This window comes from Odocoileus virginianus, chromosome 5 (assembly GCF_023699985.2).
Source record: "Odocoileus virginianus isolate 20LAN1187 ecotype Illinois chromosome 5, Ovbor_1.2, whole genome shotgun sequence".
NCBI classification, from domain to species: Eukaryota; Metazoa; Chordata; class Mammalia; order Artiodactyla; family Cervidae; genus Odocoileus; species Odocoileus virginianus.
The window spans coordinates 72,340,266-72,366,307 of NC_069678.1; the positions used below are offsets into that span (position 1 = coordinate 72,340,266).

Here is a 26,042-nt window from a genome sequence, read left to right on the forward strand (position 1 = left end):
GCTAAGGAAGATCTGCAGAAGGGGATAGGCAAGGCAAACACTGGAGCTGTGGAGGAGCTGGGACGGCAGCAAGAATGAGGGCAGCTTCGTGCGGACTGGAAGGGCCAGGCCTGACTCGGTGAGCTCACGCTGGGTGGAGGAGTGCTCACGCAGGAAGGGCCTGGCTTGGGGTTCAGCAGACCGGGTTCCAGGCCTGCTTGGGCACGCCCAGTTCAGTGACCTGGGCAGGTAGTTTTCTCATCTAAGTTTCACTTTTTCTCATCTGCTGAGCAGAGAGAGTAAAAGCACACCTTTTGCCAGGTACTGGGCGTTACACGCCCCGCCTTTGGCACTACACCTGTGTATCAGGCACACCTGACTGTGCAATGCAGGCGTCTAAAAGCCTCTGAGCAGCGAAAGCGGTAACACCCAGAGGTAACACCCACAGGGCGCTCTGACCCACCCACCGGCGGGCGGCGCCGCGGATGGGAGGTGGCTGCGCCCCAGGCTTCTGCGCGCTGACCCTCGCCTCCCGCGCCGGGCCCGCTGGAGGGACGCCCCCATCCAGTGCAGCCTTGGGGGCCAGGCCCGGGGAGCCGCCGGGCAGCCATGGCGGAGCCCGAGGCCGCAGCCGAGGACCTGGACGCCCTCATCGACGACCTGGACTACCTCCCGGGCCACTTCCACCTGGAGATGCAGCTGAACTTCGAGCCGCGCTCGCCGGCCTCGCTCCGCGCCCGGGACCTGAAGCTGCAGCGGGAGGGACTGCGGCAGGAGCTGGAGCTGGCAGCCGCTCTGCAGCGCCCCGCCGTGCGCCACCTCCTGGGAGCCTTCGCCTTCTACCTGGAGGAGCTGGACGAGGCCCGCCAGCGCTTCCTCGAGGTGGCCCGCGAGGATCCGGGTAACCTCAACGCCTGGGCCAATCTGGCGCACGTGTACGGGCGGCTGGGGCAGGAGGAAGAGGAGGAGGCGTGCGCCGGGCAGCTGGCCGGCCTGATGGGCCTGGCGGGGGACCGCGGGGCAGCCGAGGACCCCCAGCTCCGCGCCGCGCGCTGCCTGGCGGAGCAGGGTTACGCGCACGGCTTCGACGTGGGCTGCGCCAGCCCGGAGGAGCGAGCGCGCGTGCTGGAGGCTGGCATCGCGCTCTACGACAAGGCGCTGGGCTACGCGCAGCAGGTGGGTGACGTCTCCAGGTTGGGAGAGCTGGAGTCGCGGTCCCTAGAGCCCACAGGGACGCCCATGGCACCCACACTCTCCCCTGGCCCCGGCCCTTTGGCTTCCAGAATACCATACCAGTATGCCTCTTTCCACTTGAGTCCCAGACTAGGCTTGTAGCTTTTCTCTGTTGGGCTAGGGAGTGGACCCACATCCCAGCCGGTTAGCCTGCCTAGGTTTCTTTGCTGGCAGTACCGCAAACTCAGCACACCAACTCACCCCTGTCATCTTGTTCCTCCAAGTACCTATCCCGGCACCTGTGTGCACCCACCTCGCTATAAGGCACAGCTCTGCATCCCACCAGAAACTGGAAGCATTCTTGACTCCTTTCTCCTCCTCGCTCACCATCCGTGCACTCAGACCCCAGATTCCAGCCACCTCCTCATATCTCCCTGGTCTATCCACTCCTCTAATGCCTCCCCCCGCCAGCCCAGCCTCCATCATTCCCGGCCTGTACTAGTATGGTCGCCATCATCCTGCCTGGGTTTCTGCCCTCTGACTTGACCTTTCTGCCTCCACCCTGCTGCCTGTGTTCATGTTGCTGAATCTTTCTGGTCACATCCCTCAGCTGCTTACAACCCCCAGTGACTCCCCACTGCCTAGCAGATAAGTCCCAGGCTCTCTGGTGGGCACTGGAGACCCTCTGTGATCTTGCTGTCTATCTTCCCTCTTCCAAGTTCCCCCTTCCCTTCCCTCTTCCAAGTTCCCCCTTCCAGCCAAGCTTTTGCCCTTGCTTCCTATGGGCCAGGTCTCCTTACAGCCCACCTTGGCATGTCTTCAGACTCTTTCTGAGGTGCCCTTTGCTCCACCCTTGCCTGGAAGGTTCTCCTTGCTCTCAGACATCCCCTCCACTGACTTCACCAGGCTGGGTTAGGATCCCCTTGGGGCTCCTACAGTGTTGCTCACACTGTCCATTTACAAGTCTGTCTCCCCAGCTCAACCTTGAGGTTTTGAGAGTAGGGATATCTGTCTGTAAACTCAATACCTGGCATGGTACCTGGACACAGCAGCACTCTCTTGAGTGAATGTCTGTGTGGCATAGGCCTGGCACTAAACAGACAAATACTGGGTATATTAGTTACCCATTGTTGTATAACAAACACCCTCTGAAATTTAGCAGCTTGAAAACAACAAGCACTGATGGTCTCAGAGTGTGTGTGCTCAAGAACCTAGGCATGGTTCAGCTAGGTGCCTCTAGGCTGCGGTCTCATCTGAAGGCTCGCTCAGCCTGGGGATGAGGGGATCTCCTTCCTAGTTCACACACTTGGCTGTTGGCAGAATTCAATTCCTCACTGGCTATTGGTCAGAGACCTCCCACAGGCCCTTGCCTCATGGATATCCCATCATTTTTCTCTTCATTAGAAGCAAGTCATTAGGTCCAGCCCACATGCGAAGAGAGGGGGTTACACAGGGACATGAATACCAGGTGATGAGGATCACTGGGGGCCATCCCAAAGGCTGCTTGCATTAGATGGCCGACAGTGATGGAGAGGGACTTATCTTTCTGTTACAGAAGAGGAAACCACAGTTCAGAGAGGTACCGTGACTTTTCCTTGAAGGCATAGCACAGGCAGGATTGAGTTGGTAATGATGACTTTTTTAAAATCATGGTTTAGGTTTGTGATAGTTAAATGACAACAAGCTTTCACACATGAGTAGGATGGCTGCATTCACAAAGCCTCTGCACACTCTCTTGAAACCTTTTCCACCAAAGTTTAAGAGGAAATGTGGAGTCAAGACCTCAGGGAGTGCTATGTGGTAGGCACGGGCTTGACTTAAGGGGTGTAGCGCAGGGTGGAGGTTAAGACGGTAGACGCTGAGTCAGACAATCCAGGTCCCAATCCCAGTCCTTCATGCTCTCACCTCTAATTGGTCCTTAGTATCACTGAGCTTCCCATTCTATGAAGTGTGGATAATAATGGTACTTGTATCCTAGGATTCCTCATCTGTAAAATGGGGACATCATCATTTGGTAGATGTAATAAGTAAGAGCTGATGTTTGGAAAGTGCCTAAAATAGAACTTACACAGGGACAGCAGGATCACAGACGACCCCAGATCTCCTGTTTTAAAGCTTGAGTCCGAGGCCCTGAATGCCAGCCGCTCTCCAGGGAAGACTTGGCCAGCTTGGTATATTGTTGACTGTGGTCAGGGTCTCAGAGTGGGGCCTGAAGAGCCCTGGGCTGGGGGCCAGGAGGCCTGGGTTCTCATCTCAGCTGCAGCTACCCACCTTGGGGCCTTCTCCTGTCTGGGATGCAGACTGCAAAAGGGGAGTGGGAAGGGGGCACTAGATGGTCTCCAAGTTTCCTTCCTGCTCTCAGGAGGGGGCTCACTAGAGGAAGGCTTCCTGAAGGAGGTGGGGAGGGAGGCAGAGGTTTTGGGCATAGGAATGGAATAAAGGCTGCCTCCTCCCTCCCTGCTGCTGGTCTGCCCCACCATGGTGTAGTCACACCCTCCTCTTTAGGGACGGCCAGAGAGAGTGGCAATCAGGGCCCTGCCCAGGGCTTCAGGGAGGGAACTAATGTCTTCAGGTAGGAGGTGGCCGCCAGGCCCTGTGCCGTATCCTTGTGCCTGGCCCAGTGGCAGCTCCCCAGGTCTGCACAGAGTGGCTGCGGTCAGCCCCATCAATCCCAGGAGACAGTTGGGGATTTGGAGCCCTCCCTCCATTTCATCATCTGAGGATTAGGAGAGATCATGCTTATAAATGGGCTTTCCAAGTGGCGCTAGTGGTAAAGAACACACCTTCCAATGCAGGAGACATAAGAGACACCAGTTCCATCCCTGGGTCAGGAAGATCCCCTGGAGGAGGCCATGGTAACCCACTCCAATCTTAACCCACTCCAATATTCTTGCCTGTAGAATCCCATAGACAGAGGAGTCTGGTGGGCTACAGTCCAAAGAGTCGCAAAGAGTCGGACACAAATGAAACAACTTAACATGCACGCATGCATGTGCTTATAAACTACCTACACAGAGCAGATGCTCAAGAAATAGTTACAATCTGGAAGACAATGATGATTTTGTATAGTTAGAGCAGAAGGCTTGAGTTAAAGCACCCAGCTCTTATTATTTTGCTGTGTGACTCTGAACAAGTTGCTTTTCATCTCTGGCCTCATGTCTGCTTTATAAACATTAAACAATAGTATACTGTGATTATCCAATCAAATCATGGGGTAAAAGTGCCCATAAACTGGTAAATAATGGGCAAGTCTGAGACGCACATGCTCAGCCTCTTAACATTTATTGAGCACCTACTGTGTGCCAGGCCCTATCTTTAAGAACTCCTGCCTTTCAGAAGCTCATGGACAAAGGGAGGAGCAAACATTTGTTCCTTCATTAACTAGCCCTCTTGGAGCCCCGTCTCTGGGGGAGTGGTGCAAAGGGATGAGTCAGATGTGCCTATGACTGGCTGAGGTCACAGGCATTTATTGCATAGCCTGTGCCAGGTGACAGTCGTCTCTCAGGTCTATACACCAGTTCAGTTCGGTTCAGTTGCTCAGTCGTGTCTGACTCTTTGCGACCCCATGGACTGCAGCACGCCAGGCCTCCCTGTCCATCGCCAACTCCCGGAGTTTATTCAAACTCATGTCCGTTGAGTTGGTGATGCCATCCAACCATCTTATCCTCTGTCGTCCCCTTCTCCCCCGCCTTCAATCTTTCCCAGCATCAGGGTCTTCTCAAATGAGTCAGTTCTTTGCATCAGGTGGCCAAAATATTGGAGTTTCAGCTTCAGCATCAGTCCTTCTAATGAATACTCAGGACTGATTTCCTTTAGGATGGACTGGCTTGATCTCCTTGCAGTCCAAAGGACTCTCAAGAGTCTTCTCCAACACCACAGTTCAAAAGCATCAATTTTTCGGTGCTCAGCTTTTTTTATAGTCCAACTCTCATGTCCATACATGACTATTGGAAAAACCATAGCTTTGACTAGATGGGCCTTTGTTGGCAAAGTAATATCTCTGCTTTTTAATATGCTGTCTAGTTTGGTCATAACTTTTCTTCCCGGGAGCAAGCGTCTTTTAATTTCATGGCTGCAGTCACCATCTGCAGTGATTTTGGAGCCCAAGAAAATAAAGTCTCTCACTGTTTCCATTGTTTCCCCATCTATTTGCCATGAAGTGATGGGACCAGATACCATGATCTTAGTTTTCTGAATGTTAAGTTTTAAGCCAACTTTTTCACTCTCCTCTTTCACTTTCATCAAGAGGCTCTTTAGTTCTTCTTAGCTTTCTGCCATAAGGGTGGTGTCATCTGCATATCTGAGGTTATTGATATTTCTCCTGGCAATCTTGATTCCAGTTTGTGCTTCCTCCAGCCCAGCATTTCTCATGATGTACTCTACATATAAGTTAAATAAGCAGGGTGACAGTATGCAGCCTTGACATACTCCTTTTCCTATTTGGAGCCAGTCTGTTGTTCCATGTCCAGTTCTAACTGTTGCTTCCTGACCTGCATACAGATTTCTCAAGAGGCAGGTCAGGTGATCTGGTAATCCCATCTCTGTACACCAGAGACCATAGTTTCTGGACCAAAACAGGACACCGCCCCCCCTCCTCCGAGGCTGACAAAGGAAGTACACTTTGGGGACATCAAGACCCGTGTTGGAATCAACCAGGACCTGGCAAGTTGAGGTCCTGGGCCTAGAGTGACAATAACTGAGCTTCAGAGAGGGCGCACTTCCTTTCCGTACAAGTGACTGGGAGGCTTCTGAAAGAAGCAGGAGTGTCCTAGCAGGACTGGGGTGAGGGCACTCCTGGCAGGGCGTGGTGTGTGCAAAGGTCCTTTGGTGACAGCTGAGCTGGAGTGGGGGGTGAGGCCTGGAAGGAGGGTGGCCGGAAGCTTCCCAGGGGGAGGACACGGTGGCCCTGCTGATGTGGACTCTGGAATCTGATTCCTGCCCTCCTCAGCTTCATTTCCTCTTTCCCCGCCCCTCCTTGGCCGCCGTGCCTGTGGGAGGTTAGTTCCCAGACCAGAGATTAAACCCAGAGCCCCTGCAGAAAAGGCACCAAGTCCTAACCACTGGACCGCCAGGGAATCCCTACTGTTACTTCCCAGGGACTCTAAACTACTCATACTTCTCCAAACATGCTGTGCTATTTCACATCTCCCAATGCATGAACTATTCCCTTTGCCTAGAAAGCAAGCTTCATTCATCAAAACCCAGCTCAAATTTCACCTCCATGTTGAAACCTTCCTTCCTATGACGCACGCTTTCACACAGTAATTAATATTCATGAATATTCTGCTTGAATATTCAGCATATTCAGCTTGCAGAAGAAGAATATTCTTCTCCTGGTGCCTTGCGGATTTTATCTTTGTCCTCACAAGATCCCTCTGATCCCATTCTACAGGTGTGGGAACTGAGGCATAGCAAGGCTAAGTAACCTGCCCAAGACTACAGAGCTAGTAAGCGGCAGTTGGGTTCAGGCCACTCTGTCTGATTCCAAAGGCTTTGCTCTTTCTGGAGAGGTCAGAGAAGTGGGGTGCAAGAAGGATAGTGCAGATGGCCAGGGCGGTGGGGAGGGGAGCCCCCCTGCAAGGGCTGCCTCCTGGAAATCTAGGGTGGAAATGTGCAGAACTGGAGAGAGGGTTGCCCTGTATGTAGGTGGGGGATAGGAAGGACGAGGGCAGAGGTGTCGTCAGCGCTGGGCTGGCGAAGAAGTGGGGACCATGGAGCAGCGGCTGAGGAACCCCATCATTGAGAGGGCTGCCACCCATAGGAGCCGTGACTGGGGCTCCAACCTGCCGGGTTCGGTGGCTCTGAGAGATGCCTCACTATCCCAGGCAGGGAGGAGCCCCCCGGACCTGAAAGAACAAAGGTCAGCCAAAGAACCAATGACAGCTGCTCATCTAAAATTGCTACCTTATTTTAGAAAAATAATAGGGATTTTAAGACTAAAAAACGTGTAACTAAAATTATAAGAGAAAATGTTATAAAATTAGTAATTCAGCCCATAATCCAAAAACAAGCAGCGTATCTGTGTGCAAGTGGGTGTCTGTGACTTCGCTCTCAGCCCTTCGTTCTCTCTCTTTCCTCATCCTCCAGTTATAAAAATATGACAAGGCAAATTGTTTTATCCATCATTCCTCCCCCATCAGCCTTCCACACGCAATCTTCGATGGATTCTTGGTGGAGTCTTGAGGCTGAAGGGTATTAAGAGCAAACCCTTTGGAGTTAGACAGATACAGTTTATTGGTTTTTTAGTCTTAAAATTCCTATTATTTTTCTAAAATAAAAGGTAACAAGTCCACTTATTTTTCTCTAAAAACAAAATCGCTGTCCCAAGTTGACTCAGTTATGTGAATTCCTCCCCCTTTTCCTAGAATGTTGGTGGCTTCACACACTCACCCACATGCACATACACACTCATGCAGTGTCCATCCCTGCTTCTGGACCCGGGCTGGCTCCGGGTGGTAATAGGGACCAGCACGGCAGTGGGTGCCGACGACCCAACCTGTGCCCCAGCACAGAGCTGAGTTTTACATTCATCAGCACATTTCATTTTAGCACATCCAACCTCACAGACACTGCCATTGGGTGCTGTGACTCTGTCACACAGAGGGCAGAACAGGCTCAAGGTGACACACAGGCCATCCAGATTTCACCTGGCCAGCTGCAGCGGACAGGACGGAGCCAGTGCCGGGAGGCCCAATAGCCAGCCTCACAAACAAAGGTGTGGGCATTCCACACTGTTGCCGCACCCAGCGGGTTGGGACCTAGCAGGAAGGGCCGAGAGGTCACTGCTGGTCAGCATCCAGGGTCCCTGGCGTGCACACAGCCACACACCCATACACACACCCACACGTCTGCCACCAGCAGGGAGGTGCAGACACACACACACACACACACACACCCCTGTGCCACCAGCAGGGAGGCGCACACACACACACACACATGTCTGCCACCAGCAGGGAGGTGAACACACACACACACACACACACACACACACACCTCTGCCACCAGCAGGGAGGCGCACACACACACACACACACGTCTGTCACCAGCAGGGAGGTGCACACACACACACACACACACACACACACACACACCCCTCTGCCACCATCAGGGAAGCGCGCACACACACACCCCTCTCTGCCACCATCAGGCAGGCCAGGCCCAGGACCAGGGAACTCCTCAAGGAGCTGCCCTTCCAATAGGTTTCTGCTCCCCACACCCCTGTCTCCCCCAGCCTCCCTTCCCACTCTCCCAGTCATCCCCCTCCAGCAATGCAGCTGCCCGAGACCCTGGCGACGGGGCCCACTGCGCGCACAGAGCCCTGCTGGAAGCCACCGTCAAGAGCAGTGCTCTGGGAGTCTGCGAGCCGCAGGACCCCCTGAGCGACCTGGGCCGGCTGTGCAACCTCTCTGGGTGTCCGTGTCTCCCTCTGTGAAACGGGGACACTGGTACCACCCTGACGGGGGGTGTGGGAGGAGGTAACGGGGTCACAGAGGGAAGGCAAGCCCCAGCAAGGCTGGATGTATGTGGCCTGCTCATCCTCAACCCCTGATGGGGCAGCCAAGACTCCTTCTAAGTGAGCACCCGCCCTCCTCTCTGCCTCCTCAGGCTTCCTCCTGCCCCTGAGCACACCCTCAGCTCTGCCCAGAGCCAGCTTTGGGAAAAGAACAATGAAATTGGCAGAAGACCCACTAGGAGCCAGGGGTCAGGATTTGGGTTCCTGGCTTAGTCCTGCCTGACTGGCTGTGCGAGGTGGGAAAGTCCTTCTCCATCACTGGGCTTAAGTAGTGGCCGGGCTGATTTCAGGGACAGGAAGGGCTTTGAGAGCAGGAGGTGGGGGCAGAAACAAACCTCCTGGCAGAAGAAAACACATAAACACACAGAGGGGGAAGGAAACCACAGCCTGGGGAATGTCAGGAATGGTGTTTTGAGGACTTTAGAGTTGATCTCCAAATTTTGAGATCATGGGCAGGGTTTCTCCTCCCACGGTGCTTGCAAACACACACGCACACACACAGACGTATGCATACATTCATGGCTCCACAAATCTGAGTGATTTGATTTGGTTCAGGTAGAAAAGGAGCTGGATGTCTAGTGTCAACTAGACAATGAGCTAGAGACTGTGCACTCATGTGCTTTTCACAGATTATCTCACTTGAACCTCCTAGAAATGCTGGGGAATCAGAACTGTTATTAACCCCATTCTACAGACGAGCAAACTGAGGCTCCAAGATGTGTAGCGACTTGCTCACAGGCACACAGTCACGAGTGGCTGGCTGGAAATGGACTCTGTTCTCTCCGACATAAAGCCCTGACTGAGGGACGGCTTTCCTGAGGCTCTGGCCCCAGCCTTCTGATGGCCTCGGTGCTGTAACAGCACTTTCTGAGTTTGCTGCTGGCTTCATTCCCTCTATTTCTGGCAGTCTGGAGAACTGGTTCTCCCCTCATTGATACAGGACCCCAGAGCCAAAGCTCCCTTTAGCATCATCTGACCCAACTGCCTTCTTTACAGGAGGAAAGACAGAGTGTGTTAAGGGCGCACACAGCCCAGACCCATGGGAGGAGTTGAGAAAATGCAGGCATCGCTGTTATTACCACAGAGGGCAGGAGCCTTCGTCAGATCCACCCAGTGCCAGAGTTGGGTTTGGACCCAGGACTAGACAGAGCCCCTTTTCTCTAGGGACCATGGACAAGAGAAATGGCTCTGCATCTAGGACCAGAAAAGGGGTGATGATGGGGAGCTACTGTCCATCTGCTCTGATCTTAAAATCCATGAAAACCATTCAGGGAACCCAGTCAGGGCTGAACAGGTAACTCACCTCCGTGGCTCAGCACTCATCCCCCCAACCCCCTCTGCCCAGTCACGCCGGACCACTCTCACCCACACACCTGTGAGAGGCAAGACCAGTGGATCATCCCCACTTGTAGATGTGGAAACTGAGGCCCAGGCTGGGCCAGTGGGCTTTCCAGGAACCCTGGGGGAGGCAGGGGGTGGGGGGAGACTCCATCCCAGCCCTCTGTCTACCCCCACTGCGGCAGGAGCTGGGTGAGGAGGAACCTCACCTGCCCTACCTTTCTGGGGCAGGCCCGCATGGGAGCCACGTGGGGTAGGGGCGGGGCTCTGTGTGCAGAGCCCAGAGGCTTGCTCTGTGTCATCACCGAGGACATTCCAGTTGAGCAGGAAGAGCTTATTTCTGAGGCCTGCCACCTGGTGACTTTTATTTCTGCAGCATCAGCCTCCACAGGGTCGGTGTGATGAGGTGGAAAGAACAGGGGCCCTGGAGGGAGGCAGGTCTGAACTTGAATCCTGGTACTTTCCCCCCGACCTGTGGGGCTGGCTGGGCAGCTCTTCTCTGAGTCTCTGTCTCCTCACCAGTAAAAGGAGGAGGATGTGTTCCCCCTTCTCAGTCTGCTGCGCAGGTTCAGAGCCACAGTGCACAGATGTGCCCAGTGGACAGTCGATGGTCGAGAAATGTTCATTGTCTTTCCTCCTTCTTATTGCCCCTCCCCTGAAAGAGAATTAGTCAACTCTCAGGAACTGACTCTGAAACACAGATTACAAAGTCCTCAGGGGCAAAGTTTGAACTGCAAGGCAGACATTTTCCTTAAGAATCAATGGGGTCACAAAGAACTGAACACAACTGAGCACGCGCGCACACACACATACACACACACACACACACACACAGCCTGTGCAAACACATATAGATTAATAAGCCATTGGTACATTAAGAGAGCTTCTATTGAAATCCCCTAAAATAGCTAAAGTGAAAGTCATGCAGTCCTGTCCGACTCTTTGCAACCCCACGGACTATACAGTCCACAGAATTCTCCAGGCCAGAATACTGAAGTAGGTAGCCTTTCCCTTCTCCAGGAGATTTTCCCAACCCAGTTATCGAACCCAGGTCTCCCGCATTGCAGGTGGATTCTTTACCAGCTGAGCCCTACATTTCCTTCTTTGGGGGTCACCTTTTGAAGTAAATGGACTAGCCATCTGAGACCCATCCTTATATCTGCCAAGTTAGCACACACCTGCTCTGTAGGGTCTCATCCTAACCCTGATATTCACTACAGGTTCTGCCAGATCACCCACCTTTGTCGATTACCCAGCCAGCTGTGGCAGCGTGGATCTTCAGACTTCCCTGCGGATCACAACCGCTGATCCTTTTGCTCTGTTAAAAAGAGATACACTGGCCTGCCATTTTCACTCGGCTCTCCACAGTGTGAGAGTCTAGTGTAGTGTTTCTACCAAGTTTCCAGGTGATGCTGATTCACGAGACCCCGCTTTGAAAACCACTCATCTGAGGTAGTTAGATGCAGGGACTCTGGGGCTAAGCTGCTGGGTTCCCAGCTCTGCTACCATCTAGCAAGGCCACTTAGGGCCACAGGTGCCTCTTCTGTAAAATTGGGATGATTGTAGTCCTTACCTTCTTGATAACCCATGTAAATTTTGTGCCTCATTTATAGTAAGTGCTCAATAAAATGCACTTTTATTCATATAGCAAAAAACCCAGCATTTCCAGGTTTCAGTCCAGGCTGTCACACTGGTCGTGTGTCTTTGAGGACATCATCTCACCTCAGTGTTCCCATCTGTACTAACAGGGTGATGATGACCCACTTTACATTCCACACAGGGCTTTCTGAGGATTACGTGGTATCTGCAATGAGTGCACTTTGTAAATGGTAAGCACTGCACAAAGAGTTGCAGCGAGGTGTTGGGGGTAACAACATGAACTTGAAGAAGGGGACCTAGCATGAAATATCAGAAGAATCTGTCTCTGTGAGCCCATCTCTAAAATGAGGGAAATATTGGTGAGGGCCTCAGAGGAGCTGCGAAATGTCCTAAGAACCCTGGCCTGTGCCTCGCTCTCACCCTCAGCTAGTACCAGGTTCTACCCAGCTACTGAAGGGCAGCGCTGGAGCCTGGGCCCTGCCTCGTCCCCTCCCACAGGTCTGCCACGGAGCAGCCACCGAACTTGAGCCCGTCCAGCTTGAAGCCTGGGCGGCCTCTCCCACTGGCCAGCACGCCCTCGTAGACCCTGGAGCCCCCAGCTCAAGGGGTCCTGATGAGGATGAACAACAGAAAAGGTGGGGTGTCCTGCCCCAGCTCACCCGGGGCGGCCCTCAGTCAACATCTTCTCCCGGCAGAGGCCCTGTCAGCCCCCTCCCAGGCTGCCTCCAAATATATTGCCTCTGGGAGCCATCAGCTCTGGAAGTGAATTCCTTGCAGCCATCAGAGGTTTCAGAGCAACTTCATTCTCCAGGAGAGAGGAGGAATAGCCCCTCCCTTCTCCAGGAGGGGAGGGGGCAGTCAGAGGCCTGTTTAATTTAATTTAACGCACCATGGCTTGCCAGGTTGCCCCTGGTAACAGCTTCAGCTACTGCTTCAGTTACAACCAGAAGGATTTTTAAAGAGACAGCTCATTTTAGGACCAGAATTGCACTGCAGAGTGAATGGTCTCTCTACTAGGGATGGAGGTTTGGAACCCAAGCACAAGGAGGTCTCAAGCCAGGCCTGTTTATACCATTAACTCCACTTCTAATTTGCAACCCTATAAGCCCTCCTGCAAATGGTACCTTGAGTGGAATCTGAGGAGGGGCTCCAGAGAGATGTCACTCAGCTAGCTACTTCTCTGAAAATCACAGTTTTGGTCTTCAAGGAGAAGAGAAGAGAGGCAACATTCCGGAGTTGCCCCGGCAATTCAGGCTCTCTGCCACTAGATGGTAGTATTGCTTACTTAGTGCAAACGATTACCAGGCTTAACTTATTCAAGACTATCCCAACAGCGGTGGAACCACTGGGTTTCAAGTCTGGATAGTAACCAGCGTGTCACCCTGAGCAAGCTGCTTCACCGTTGTGGTCTCAGTGTTCTCAGGGATATAATAATGGGATTGATCAAAACAACCGAATGCTGTTGATAAGGGTTGGGGCTAGGACTATGAGTTTATGTCCCAACTCTGTCATGTACTAACTGTGTGATTTGGACACATAACTTAATTCCTTGCATCTTGAATACCAAACAAGAGGGTGGCTATGACCCAGGGAGAGCCTGAGAATAGCACATTGCTCTTCAACCTTGGGGACCTGTGGACCCTACGGGGCATCCGAGGCCCTAGGAGCACAGTGGTGGGGGGGCTGTTAGAAAGTGGGGTAAGGCAGGATGGCTCTCGATGCCAGAGCCTGAGACCTCGACACCCCATCTAGAACTGAAATAGGGTAAAGCAGCCTCCCAGACACTCCTAACCCTGCACGTCTCTGACCCAGACCAGGAGAAAGGGGGCAGTATTTATGGATACTTGTGGAAGGCTGGGCACTGCCTCACAGTGCCCTTTCGCAGGTAAGGATATAGCCTCTAAAGGGTAACACATCCAGCCAGGGCCACCCTGCTCTTGTGGCCAGGCCCGTTAGCCAGCGAGCCCCTGCTCGGGCACTGCCGCCCTCTCCTTGTCTAGTACAAATGCTCTCACTGTGGTCGTGATTCCTTGTCAGGAGCCTGGAAAGGGGGGCGGGTTCTGTGTCTCCCCACCATGACTCAGCCTGGCCCACCTCAAAGTGGGCATGAAACCAGAGGCCGCGGGATCATACCCACCAGCAGCCCAGGGGCCTGAAGCACACGTGCTTCGGTCCTTCATGTGGGCAGGTGCTGACCTTGTGTCAAGCTTGGCCATGAACCTGAGTCCCCTTCCCATGTCCCAAGTCCTGTGTAGGTACAGCAGGTTAAGGTTATTCGGCAGCCCATCCCAGCTTTTTGCTTTGGTCAGTATTCTCCACTGAGCTCTCATGGATGCCCCTTAATCCTTAGACCTGCCGGTCTCCCTTCTAGACAGCCCTGTTCCCAGCCAAAGCTCCCATACACATATTCCCACCTAAGTTAACAGGGTAACTTTCCAAGGTGATGTGGACGTAACAACACACGGGGTCCTGGCACTCCCCAGCTCAAACCCTTGCTATGGCTCCCCGTTGCCTTGCAGATGACTTCCTGGTTCTGAGCCTGGCATTCAGGGGCCCCTCCTGATGTGCCCCTGCTGGCTCCTCCCTTCACCCCTTATAACTGGGGTGCTGGTCACTCCAGGCTGCATGCAGCCCCTGACACACCTGCTCACTTATCTCTGAGTTTTTGCACAAATGTGCTCTCCATCTGATGTCCTCTCGCTGTATCCACCTTGGTGGTTCCTACTTGTCCCTGAGAACTCTGCTCCGGCACGCCCTCCTCTGGAAGCTTTGGGGGTCCCCCTGGATCATGTAGGAAACCTCCTCCCACAGCCCCTAGTATTCCTTCTGCTCATTGTGTCTTGGTCTGACTTTCCCGCCAGACTTGACTTGGACCTGGGCTCACACCTCTCTCCTATGGGCAGTCACACCACTCACTGGGATCTAATCACAGGTCCCCCTTCCTCTCTCTGAACAGGCCGCCCCAGAACAGCCACCGCCTAACTTGTCAGTGTTAGCTCCCCCCATGCCTCCATTCTAACTCACCATGCTCCATGCTCAACTGCCCACACGTGTCCAGGCTGAGCCTCCATCTGGAATGCCCTTGTGCCCCACCCTCTGAAATTACCACTCCAATTCAAGACCCACCTTACGGCCCACCCAGTGTGTGTGTGTTAGCCCCTCAGCCATGTCCGACTCTTTGCAATTCCATGGACGATAGCATACCAGGCTCCTCTGTCCGTGGAATTCTCCAGGCAAGAATACTGGAGTGGGTTGCCATTTCCTTCTCCAGGGGATCTTCCCCACCCAGGGATTGAACCCGGCTCTCCTGCATTGTGGGCAGATTTCTTCACCGTTGGCTCTCTGTGACACCTTCCAAGTCTTCTGGCTGGAACTGGCCTCCCCGTCCTGCTCCACTTGTCTTCATCCACCTCTTGGTCTTGGTCAAAGTCTGCTCCATATTATAGCTATGGGTGAGCCAGTGTGATGAGAGGAGCAAGGGCTTTGGAGACTAACAAATGGGGTTCAAATCCCAGCTCAGACTCTTGCATGCTGTGTGACCTTGGGTGAGTCATTCTACCTGTCTGAACCTCAGTCTGTGCCTCTGTAAAATGGGAGTGACGCCTACCTCTTAGGTTGTGAGATTGAGATGATGGGTGTCAGATCCTGGCACATGGCAGGTGCCGCTTCAAGCCCTATTATTTATGCCTGAGTCTGTCTTCCAGGCAGGTTGTGAGTCCACCCAGGGTGTGGGTCCCATTTAGTACCACAGCCCCATAAGCACTCAACACAGGGCCTCACACCAGAGATGCCCAGAAATGCTGGCTTGACGGAACACTTCGTTCCAACTACTGAGGGTGGGGGGTGGAGGCATAATGGGACCCTAAGCTGAGAATACCACGGTGGGTGGGGGGTGGTGAGTGCAGAATGGAGCCTGGAAATCAACCACGGGAGATGAATATGGAGGGAGGGGCCGGAGCCTGAGGCAGAGCTGCTGATATGCACTGGGGGTTTTATTGGTTTTCATTAAAATTCCTTCCAGAGGCTAGAACAGCTACTCCCATAAATAACAGCATAAATATTTTATCTGGTGCCCAAGTCAGTCTAAATGCACAGCAAAGTTGGCAAGAATAACAATGGGAAACAAGTTTGGGGGGGTGCCCTGGGCTTCAGCTAAACTCACTCACATGCCCAAAGGGGCTTCTCAGGAAGGTGGAAGGCGAGAGATGGGGCCAAAGGGGAGATGCAGGTAGATGGCGGGGAAGAGAGAAGGCGACCAGTGGAGAGTGGGCCTTGCGGTGGGGGGACTGGGAGCCCAGGGGAGGGGAGGGGAGGAAATGGATCCCGCGCCTGCTATGTGATGGACCCCTTGCTTGGGGCATTCACTCAGGTCATCTTGTCAAATCCTCTGTGGTCAGAGAACTGAAGTGACTTGCCCAGGGTCACCCAGCCAGTGGCAGAGCCAGGCAGGATTATGATCAAGAGTGTACTTGCTGCTTTTTGGGGTTCAGGGAAAGCATAGGACTCTATGAACAATATCCCCAGTGCCTCAATAGCAGCAGCACAAGCCATTCTCTGCTTCCCTAGATCCCGATGGAGGAGAAAAGGTGCTGGTACTTCACCATGGCAACGCTCTTCATCAGGTCAGGCTGGGGGTGGGGATGGGATGGTGGGGAGGGACGGGGTGGGGGGGCGGGGAAGGTGGGGCCTGGAACCCAGGGGGGAAGTGGCTGAGCCCAGCTCCATGGCAAGGGCGCTCCTAGTTCCCCTCCCTGCCACTAGCCTGGGGAGGGCTCGGGGCAACCTGGGGACCACTGGGAGGGTCCTGATCAGCCACATCCCCTTGTCCGGCACAGGTTAGATGGCATATTCCTAGAGCTGGGCAGCGAGGAGCAGAAGAGGCTGCCGGCCTTCAACCGCACGCTGGCCCTGCTGCAGCAGGTCCTCAAGTCCTCGGACCCCCATCCCCGAGGTCGGGCTCGTGGGGGTGGGCGGGGGGGGGAATGGGAAGGGGTTAGGCTCTCCCTGCACCCATGGCCAGCCCTGCCAGTCTTGTCGTGGTCCCCACCTCTAGTTCTGTTTCTCTCTCCCTCACCCTGTCCCCTCCACTCCTTCTTCCCCTCAAGGCGCTCACACCCATCACCCAGTGAGCGTGCGCCTGCACATCACTCCAAGGGCACGTGTCCAGGCCTGTCTGTAACCCAGAGTGTGAGAGACAGAGAGCTGCCCATTTCAGCCTCTTGTCCCCGTTTTGTGGCAGGGGAATGAAGGCCCTTCTGGAGATGGGTGGGGTGGACCAGAGCTACAGAGCTGGGGGAGAGCTGGGGTCAGACAGCAGAAGGCACCTTCTGTGAGGGCCCCTAAGGGATGTAGAAAACGCAAAACAAGCCCTGAAATCTTCCTCCCTTCACTCGCAAGTCCCCTCTGCCCTCCTTTGCTTCTCCTTCTCCCTGCGTGGCCCGCAGTGATTTGCGCCCCTGCCCCCCACCTTGTCCTCCCAGGGCTGACACTCCCCTCCCCTTCTCCTCCCTGAGATGCCTCTCCCCCCGCCCCCCAGCTCTGGCCTGGTGCTACCTGGGGATGCTGCTGGAGAGGAAGGACACCTTCTCCACCACGCCCATGGGTATCCATGACTGCGGGTTTTCGGGAACTGACCCCCTGGACTGCTTTGGCAAGGTATGTGCCCCTGGTTACACTCACCCTCCAAACCTGGATGAAGCCTGACACCCCAGCCTCCTCTTCCTGGAACCCGCTGCTTCTCAGGGTTTCTCCCCACCTCCACGCCCTACTCAGGAGATGCCCTTACTCCAGACCTTTCTTTCCATCCCAAACAAAAGCAAAGTGAGTCAGACCCTCCCAATGCCTGGTCTGGCTTACCCCATTTTCCAGGCCTGTCTTCTAAGCTAGTTGCAGTTTTCCAATGCTTGGCCTCCTGATGCAAAGAACTGACTCATTGGAAAAGACCCTGATACTGGGAAAGATTGAAGGCAGGAGGAAAAAGGGATGACAGAGGATGAGATGGTTGGATGGCATCACCGACTTGATGGATATGAGTTTGAGTAAGCTTCGGGAGTTGGTGATGGACAGGGAAGCCTGGCGTGCTGTCGTCCATGGGGTCACAAAGAGTCAGACACAACTGAGTGACTGAACTGAACTGAACCCTCAGGCTTTTCCCCTTCGCAGCCCCATGGCACAGTGGAAAGAAAATGAGCTTGGCACTGTGTGGATGCCAACTCTGCTCACAGGCCCTGTGACCCTAAAACAAGTCACTTCCGTCCCTGAACCTCCTTATATGTTGATTATGTGATCTGTCCACCTTTTAGGATATTGAGAGATTCAAAGAAGGTAGTGGATGAAACCGTCTACTATAAACTTTAAAGTGTTGTTCCAGCCTTATTCTTGACACCTTGTTTCGGTGGCAGTTTTCACACTGAGCTCAGGTTTTTAAGATTTTCCTGGAGGACAGGGACCCTGTGATTCTCATCCCCCTGTGCAGTCAGCATGATGCCCTCAGGCAGGTCCCTAGTGTTGGCTGGTGGGTGATGAGCAGTTTCTTGGTGAGAGATCTCAGAACAGATTGGAGCATAAACTCTGGTTCACATGCGCTTCAAAAGTTGTGTCTGATTTAACATACTGCATTTGCCCCTCCTTGGGAACCTACTCTTTGTCGAACACAAAAGTGGAAAACTGGGGCCCCTGCCCTGAAGGAGTTCACGGTCTCAGAGGCAGCAACATACACAAGACAGAAGCTGTCAGTAACAGTACTGGGAATGGGGCGAGTGCTTTGGCCCAGGTAGAAGCACCGTGTGAGTTTGGGGGAGGTAGAGGCTAATTCTGGCCCCTCTTCCCACCTGCCCTGGAAAAATGAGGGAGCACACATTGATATGTCTGAGCAAGAGGGGTTGACCTGGGGTCTGAAGGGATTCACTGGACATGTCCATGAAAATGGCAGAGAACATAGCAGTGAGTTAGGTTCTTGGGAGTTGAGTGCCAATGAGTTGTACCCCAAAGTGTTGGGCTCCATGATATGACTGAACTTAGAGCTGGAAGGTGGATATGGGGGATGAAAACTTTGGGGTGATATGGCCCTACTTAGAGATGACATCCCAGTTCTAGCAAACAGCCAGACAGATGGTTTGCTCTTACCCTTGTCCCTTACCCAGGCCATCGAGATTGCTAAGGACCAACTTCCCATCCTTAATCGCCTAGCCAAAATCTTCCACTTCCTCGGAAAGCAGGATATGGCCATTGGCACCTGCAACATGGCCCTGGACGTCCTACGAGATCCAGAGCTCAACTGGCAGGCGTACTGCACAAGAGCCAAGGTGAGTCAGCCTGCAGCTCTGCCTCATCCTGCCATTGAGAATCAGAGAACAAGGGCCAAGACCCTGCGGCCAGAGCCGGAGGTCAGGGAACCTTCACGTAGAAGGGAGCTTAGGTGTCATCAAGGCTCACAGTTTGTGTTCTCTAAGATTATCAAGTGAGAGAATGAAGGAGCTTACCACCCACTGCTCATCCCTTCTACAGTGACCTGGCTAGCTACCTGCCAGCCCCCTCTCTGATCAGCCCCTCAGGCAGTCAAACTGACCTGGGTAGAATTCTCGCCTCTCCATTTATCACTGTGGGACTTGGGACAAGCAAGCCACTTACCCCTCCAGACCTCCATTCCCAAATCTGGAAGATACGGATCATAACATCTGTGTCAACAGGTTGTCAGAAGACTAAGTGAGGTAACATCTAAAGCAGGTGCCAGGAGCATGGGAGGTGCTTGTAGAACAGAGGGTATACTGGAGGAAATCTAATGTCGTAAAGCAGGGCTCTGGCTCTCAAGACAGCTAGCCTTGGTTCAAATCCCACATCATCACTTGCACTCTTGCCTAAATTCCGAGCCCCACTTTCTTCATCTATAAACAGGCTGAAGGTAATTGTACCTGCCTCACAGAGTTGTTTTGAGGCTTAAATTAGATTCTGTGTGTAAAACTCAGTACTGAGCACATAGTAAGAGTTCATAAGTGGTTGATTACTACTATTAGGTTTATTTTTAACTGGCTCACTGGCTCTTAAGGCAGTCCACTATGGTCATTCAGCTCCACAGATTACTAATTTAACCAAGAGCTGCCTGCCTCTGGCTTCCCCACGCTGGTCTCAGATCTGCCCTCAGGAGTCCGCACAGAACGCACTGCTTGGGGGCAGAGACCTGGACCTCTGACTTTACTTCGCTCCAGGCTAAACAGCCTTATCTATTACCTTTCATGGGACATGAGGGCAAATCTGCTTCCTGGGTCTTGGTCCCATTGACATAACCATTTTGCCAGCAGTTACTAGTTAGGGTCTCTGCCTATAAGGCTCTTCTCTCAAATGTCCAGTTGGCTTCCTCCCTCACTTTATGGAGGGCTTGAAAAGGCAGCTGCTAGCAGCCATCTTCCTGAAAATGTCAGCCTCTCACCAACACATTGTGTCCTCCCGTGTTGGTTTATTTTTTCTTCCTAGCATTTATCATTCCCTAACATACTATGATGATATGTTTATTCCTAACATATGATGATTTATGTTTATTTCTCCCCCCCTCCCCACCAGCTAAAATACATGCTCCATGAGGGCAGGGAATTTTGTCATTTTGTTCTCTACTATATATCCTAGAACAGTACCTAGCACATGGCAGGCTCCTGACGATCTGTTGAATGAATGAATAAACTGAGCACCCACCAGTTGCTAGGTCCCGGCTAGAACATGTTCTCTCCATTGTCATGGTAACTCTCCAAGGAAGATCTTAGTGTACTGATTTTTCAGATGTGGAAAATGAGGCTCACAGAGGTTATGCAAGTAAAGAGGAGTAAGGGCTGGAATTCAGCCAAGTTCAACTGGCTCCAAAGCCAAAGATTCCCACCCCCACCTTATGAAGCTATCTTAGAACCAGAACCTACTGATAGCTATAAAGTATTAATACCTTCAATGACAACAACCTCTTTTTCTTACTTCCTCTTTCTTCACCTCTTCCCTACCTCTCCTGAACCTCTAGATTTTCTGAATGCTCCAAACAGATGTGGGGGGAAAGGGAGGAAGTGGTGATGAAAGCGAGGGTCCGGAATCATCTGTAATTTGATGCTTGTAAGCTGGGGCCACCTGCCATTCTTCCCACACTACTTGCTTATACAGACCCTCACAAAATCGGTGCTGCCATCCCGTCTCAAATAACTCCCTCCCCTAGTCAGCTGTATCCCATCACCTGTTTATTTTTTCATTGCACTCGTCACCATTTGAAGTGGTACCGTTCACTTGTTTATGATCATCATCCCTACTAGAATGTTAAGTTCTGCCAGGGCAGGGACCTCGTCTATCTTATCACCACTGCACTCCAGTACCTAGCACAGGGCCCGGCATATGATGGGCACTCAGGACATATTTGTTGAATGAATGAGTGAGAGAATGAATGAATGGCTCTTACTTCATCCAACCCCCTTCATTGCACAGAGAGGGGAACTAATGCCCAGAAAGAGGCTGGTCCAAGCTGGCACAGGACCAGGACTTAGCACTTCTGAGTCCCAGTCTCAGGGGCTTTCAACTGTACCACAGAAACTCCCTGAGTTGCTATTGAGGAAAAAAACACAGGCTTTATTGACAACAGTAAGGAAGGCAGGGGTCCTGGCTTGGAGCATCTTCCCTCAGCTGACTCTTTGTGGGCAGATCCACATCAGAGCCTACCTGCACGACCTGGAGCGAGGCAAGCTGGGGCTTGGGGGCATGCCTGACAGGAACCACCTGGCTTGCGCCAAGGCTGACCTCGAGGAAGTGGTCAAGGTGTGCCCAGGCCTCAAGACCTACCTGGACATCGGCCAGGTAAGGCAGCCTCTTGGCTTGGGTAGTCATTGGCTTACTAAAAAACCTGTGAACTCTGTGTCAGGCCAGGCCTGGGCAGTGAGGACACGGGGAGGCATGTGGGGGCATCCTTGTGCCTGATAACAGTACCTGCCTCCTACAGCTACAGGGAGGGTTATAGATGGTGATGCACCGACAGGGTTCAGAACAGGGCCCAGTTCTTTCTCAGCGCTCAGAAAGCATGGGCCATTATTCTGTATCCTTCTGTGCCTTCTGTGCACAGGGAATTATTACCGAGAGGTTACAATATCTTTTGTGAGAGAAAACTGCGGCCCTGAGAGGGTCCCGCTCAAGGTTATATGGCCAAGATTGGTGGGGCTGGAGCTGGAATCAGAGACAGCACTGTCTCCTTTTCCAGGAGAGGGAGACCAAACTTTGCCATGAATAATTGTCGAAGGAGGGAAGGGTGGGAATGACTGCATGGAATTTTTAAAATGTGGGAATGGAATGAAGGGGGAGCAGCGAGAGAGCCGGGGAGGAAGGCTCATGCCGCCGCCCCCACCCCAGGTCTACTACTACATGGGCGTGGACGCCGTGCAGGAGCTGCTGGCGGTGGACGAGGCGGCGCTGAACCAGGCGCTGGTCTTCCTGGCCAAGGCGGGCGAGTCGGAGCTGGGCGCCACGCTGCCGGAGCTGCAGCTGCTGCGTGGCAAGTGCCTGCGCATCAAGGGCGAGGAGGCCAACGCGGCGGCTTGCTTCAAGCGCGCCGTGGAGCTGGACGACGCGGGCTGCAGCCACGCCGAGGGCTTCGGCTGTCTGCTCGAGGCGCTGCTGGCGCAGTGGAGCCAGGCGCAGCTCAGCGACGGCGAGGTGGGCCGCGAGGTGGACGTGTGGCTGCGGCGCGCCCAGGACAAGTACCCGGCGGCGCGCCTGCGGCAGGAGCTGCAGCGCGTGTGGCGCGCGCACACGGACGAGGTGCTGGGGCTGGCCCGGGCCTTGGTGGCCCAGGGACGGCCGGCGCTGGTACGGCTGCTCTTCGAGACCATGGAGCGCAAGGGCGAGGGTGCGAGCTCCCTGCGGGACCGCCGCGCGTTCTCCTTCTGAGGGTCCCTGCGGCTCCCCTTCCCTCCCCACCGCTCGGAGATGGTTGGACCTGGTCCAGGCGCTGGAAACCGGCTCGCTGTGCCATAGGCTGGCGGGTAAGCGGAGCCCATCAGACTCTTCTGGGAGTTGGAATGGGGACCTGAGACACAAGGACAGTAGGACGTGTCCACGGAGGCAACAGGGCCTGATCCAGGAGCGCAAGGGAGGCTGGCGGCAGACGCGAGTGGGAAACTGCCAATGGGAAGGCCCAAATTGTGCAAATACACAGAAAAATAACATGGTGTCTCCCAAGAGATACAGAAGATAATTGCCTCCATTTTGGCAGGTGCTCTAGTACGCAGGAGCCTGTTATTGGATTCTCGTGAGCCAGGCTCTAACCTTATAACAAGGCCCCCGCTACTTAGGTTGCCTGGAGTAGGTCTCAGGTCTGGCAGTGGGAGAAGTCGTGGCTAGAGCAGAGGGCACAGCTGCCAACACACAGATAAGGGCGGGAACGCAGTCTACACCTGGCTGCTCAGCGCTCTTTCCTGCCCTCTTCACAGTCTTCCAGCAGGCCTCATTCTTGGCCAACTTGGTCTGAAAGACCCTCAAACTCCCTGAAATAAGGCCCATTGGTAGAACCTTCCCTTATTCTCTGTTCTTGGGGGAATGTAAGGGCCCCACCCAAGGAAGCGCTGCCTGTGCCCAATCTCAAACCTTCTACCAGACACTGAAGAAAATCTTGGAATTTTACACTCTTGAAATCGAAGTCATAGAATCATAGATGTAGAATTTCATTGTCAGACTTCGGCTTTGATTGTTAGCAAATCTGGGAATCACCAAGCTAGATTTTTATGGTCCTACTAACAAGAGCTAATTTAACCTAAAACTCTAAAAAAACCAAGTTCTTTCCAGACTGCAAGTGTTGGTTGTATGTAATCACAATGGCAAGAGCCCCCCGCCCCCCGCCCCAACTCCCTGGCCCATAATGGTTTGTGATGTATTTTGCATTTCCTTCCCCTACTTAAAAAAAAAAAAAGTTATGCTCACTGCTTTACTCATTTTTCTGACACTCAGATGGTAGCAGGGATAGGCCAGCACCCCTGCCTTACTTCTCCTGTCCCCAGTGATAGGTGGAGAAGAGACCGAGAAGTGCGGTCCCTAGAGATCTCTCATTCTGGGAAGACTGGGAGCCCTGGGAGGGAAGTGGCTTGCTCAGAGTCACACTTCCTAGCCTCTCCATCCTGTCCCTCCAACTTACTTACAGCATTTTTCAGGTTTGGAAAACTACTAATAAACTGATAACACTAAAGCATGAAGTGTTTATGTGTCACCTGTCACCCAGGGCACTCTGATATCCATTGGCATAATGCTGTCATTCCAGGTGCCTGTGAAATCTTGAAAGTAAGGCCTCCTGATGCCTCTGAGTTCCATCCCAGGGCTCATGAAGACTTCGTTTCCCTCCTTCCTTCCTCTCCATTGCAGCAGAGTCCAGGAGGTGACTAGACAGCAGGCAGCACACACAGCCTGTCCACTTCTCCCGCATCACTTCTCTACCCGTGACTGTGACCTGTAACCTTCCCTAGGACAGACAGTGGTGGTTTAGTCGCTCAGTTGTGTTTGACTCTTGCAACCCCATGGATTGTAGTCCACCAGGCTCCTCTGTCCATGGGATTTTCCAGGCAAGAATACTGGAGTGGATTGCCGTTTCCTTCTCCAGGAGATCTTCCCAACCCAGGGATCAAACCTGGGCCTCCTGCATTGCAGGCATATTCTTTACCAACTGAGCCACCAGGAAAGACAGGAATCCATCTCTTTCTTCTCCTACTTCCCAGACAAACAAACTGAATTCAAGGTGGTTTGCTGGTAAAGCTGGGAAGCTGGTGAGGTTTGTTGCCTCCACCAGGCTTCCCAGTTTGTCTTCTTCCTTGCTTTTCCTGTCCCCAAGGTTATGCATTTCTCCCTCCATTGCCTCCTCCTCCTGCCAAAACTTTTCAAGAAACTTTCTTTCTGATAATCTCATTCACATTAATCATATAAATGACTAACAAATACCCACTAGAGCTTTTGTCAGGAGTATCTGCATACTAGCCAAAAGTCGAAAAGAGAAAAGGAACCCCACTTCCAGGACTGTCTCCTATGTGCAGGCACTTCATACACGTAAACTCATTCAGTTCTCTCACCAGTCCTGAAGAGTAGGCATTGCAATCATCATTTTACAGATAAGAACACAGAGACACTGAACAAGGTCCCAGATGAGCATGGGAAGAGGCAGGCTTTGAACCAGACTTACCCCATTGTATGCTCCCTCCTGGGACACAGCCCTTCCTGGGAGATGTGTCACAAGTGGTGTCGAGTTGGGCCTGTGATCACCAACACAATCTGTCACTACCCTGCTCCCTCCCCACGGTGCACTAGTCTCCCTGCTCACAAACTGCCTTACTTCTGCGTTTGTACATCCTATTCCTCCACTGACTTTTCTTCCTATCATTTTTATCCCTAGTGCTCAGTTCAAACCTGCCTCTTCCAGGAATTCTTGCCAAATCCCCCAGCTGTCATCCCTCACTCTTCAGGGCATTGTGTCTCACTGCATTGCTTACATTCCTTTATCCTTGCACCATAATGATCTCACCATGTCTGCTGTCCCCATTCGAGGCTGGTTCTTTTCAATAAGGACCACATCTGATTCAGCCCCATGGCCCTGCACTGAACTTGGCACATAAGATAAGCTCAGTTTGGGTTGTGGTACTGAGTAAACTCACAGCAGGGACGTGGCTACCTCAGTCCCAAACAGGTGACTCCATCACTGGGTCCACAAGGGCTGAGGGTGGGACCAAGACTGCCCTCAGGGACCTTTGCAGGCTAGAGCTCAATGAGAAAGCATGGGCTTTCTTTCCACCTCCTCTCCAGCTTTAGGGGAAATCCCCAAATTTGTGGCCAGGAAGCCGAGGCCCAGATAAGGAAACTGAGGCAAGAGAGCAGGGAGTTGCCCAAGGTCAAATAATGAATCAGTGATAGATACTGACTTGAACCCCACCTCCAGACTCCCGGGCCAGTGATCTCTGCCCTTTGGGCTGCCTCCTTTGTCAAGTTTACTTCTGCCAAGTTCAGGAAGACTATAGGCCTTCGAGTCACTCACTTAACATTTATCAAGCACTTGTCAAGCGCCAAGCATAGCTCCAGGCTCTGGGGCTAAGTGGAGGGCAGACTAGCTCCTGCCCACGCCTTCAGGGAGTTCACAGTCTGGAGCATATAGAGTGGGTCATGCAGGGCCTCGTGGGCCACAGTGGGGACTGTGGAAGACCCAATGTGATGCTCTCGGAGGTGTAAACTTGCAAAGCTAGCTATCCCACCCTCCACACTGGTCATGTTCATTCTGTGTTACTGACCTTTCCCCCAGCCCAGTGGGGAGGAGAGGGTGGCTATCCCTGGGGCTCAGGACCTGGCCTTGGCCACCCCTCCTCAGCAAGCCACTGCAGAGGCCAGGCCTGGCAGGCGCCTGGGGTCACGGCTCTGGCTTGTAGTGGGAGGCTAGTGGGTGGGTGATCTTTATTCAATTACA

The 26,042-nt window shown here is 53.1% G+C and overlaps 1 protein-coding gene across 1 annotated transcript; it reads left to right on the forward strand.

The window, feature by feature from the left end:
* The first annotated feature begins 439 nt into the window (after positions 1–439).
* Positions 440–23,792, forward strand: TTC22 (tetratricopeptide repeat domain 22). Its single transcript, XM_020871457.2, has 7 exons — positions 440–1,155; positions 16,169–16,224; positions 16,438–16,553; positions 17,139–17,257; positions 18,745–18,906; positions 21,266–21,418; positions 21,965–23,792. The coding sequence occupies exons 1-7, from the start codon at positions 589–591 to the stop codon at positions 22,499–22,501; spliced, it is 1,710 nt and encodes a 569-aa protein (XP_020727116.1). The 5' UTR covers positions 440–588; the 3' UTR covers positions 22,502–23,792.
* Positions 23,793–26,042: the final 2,250 nt, after the last annotated feature.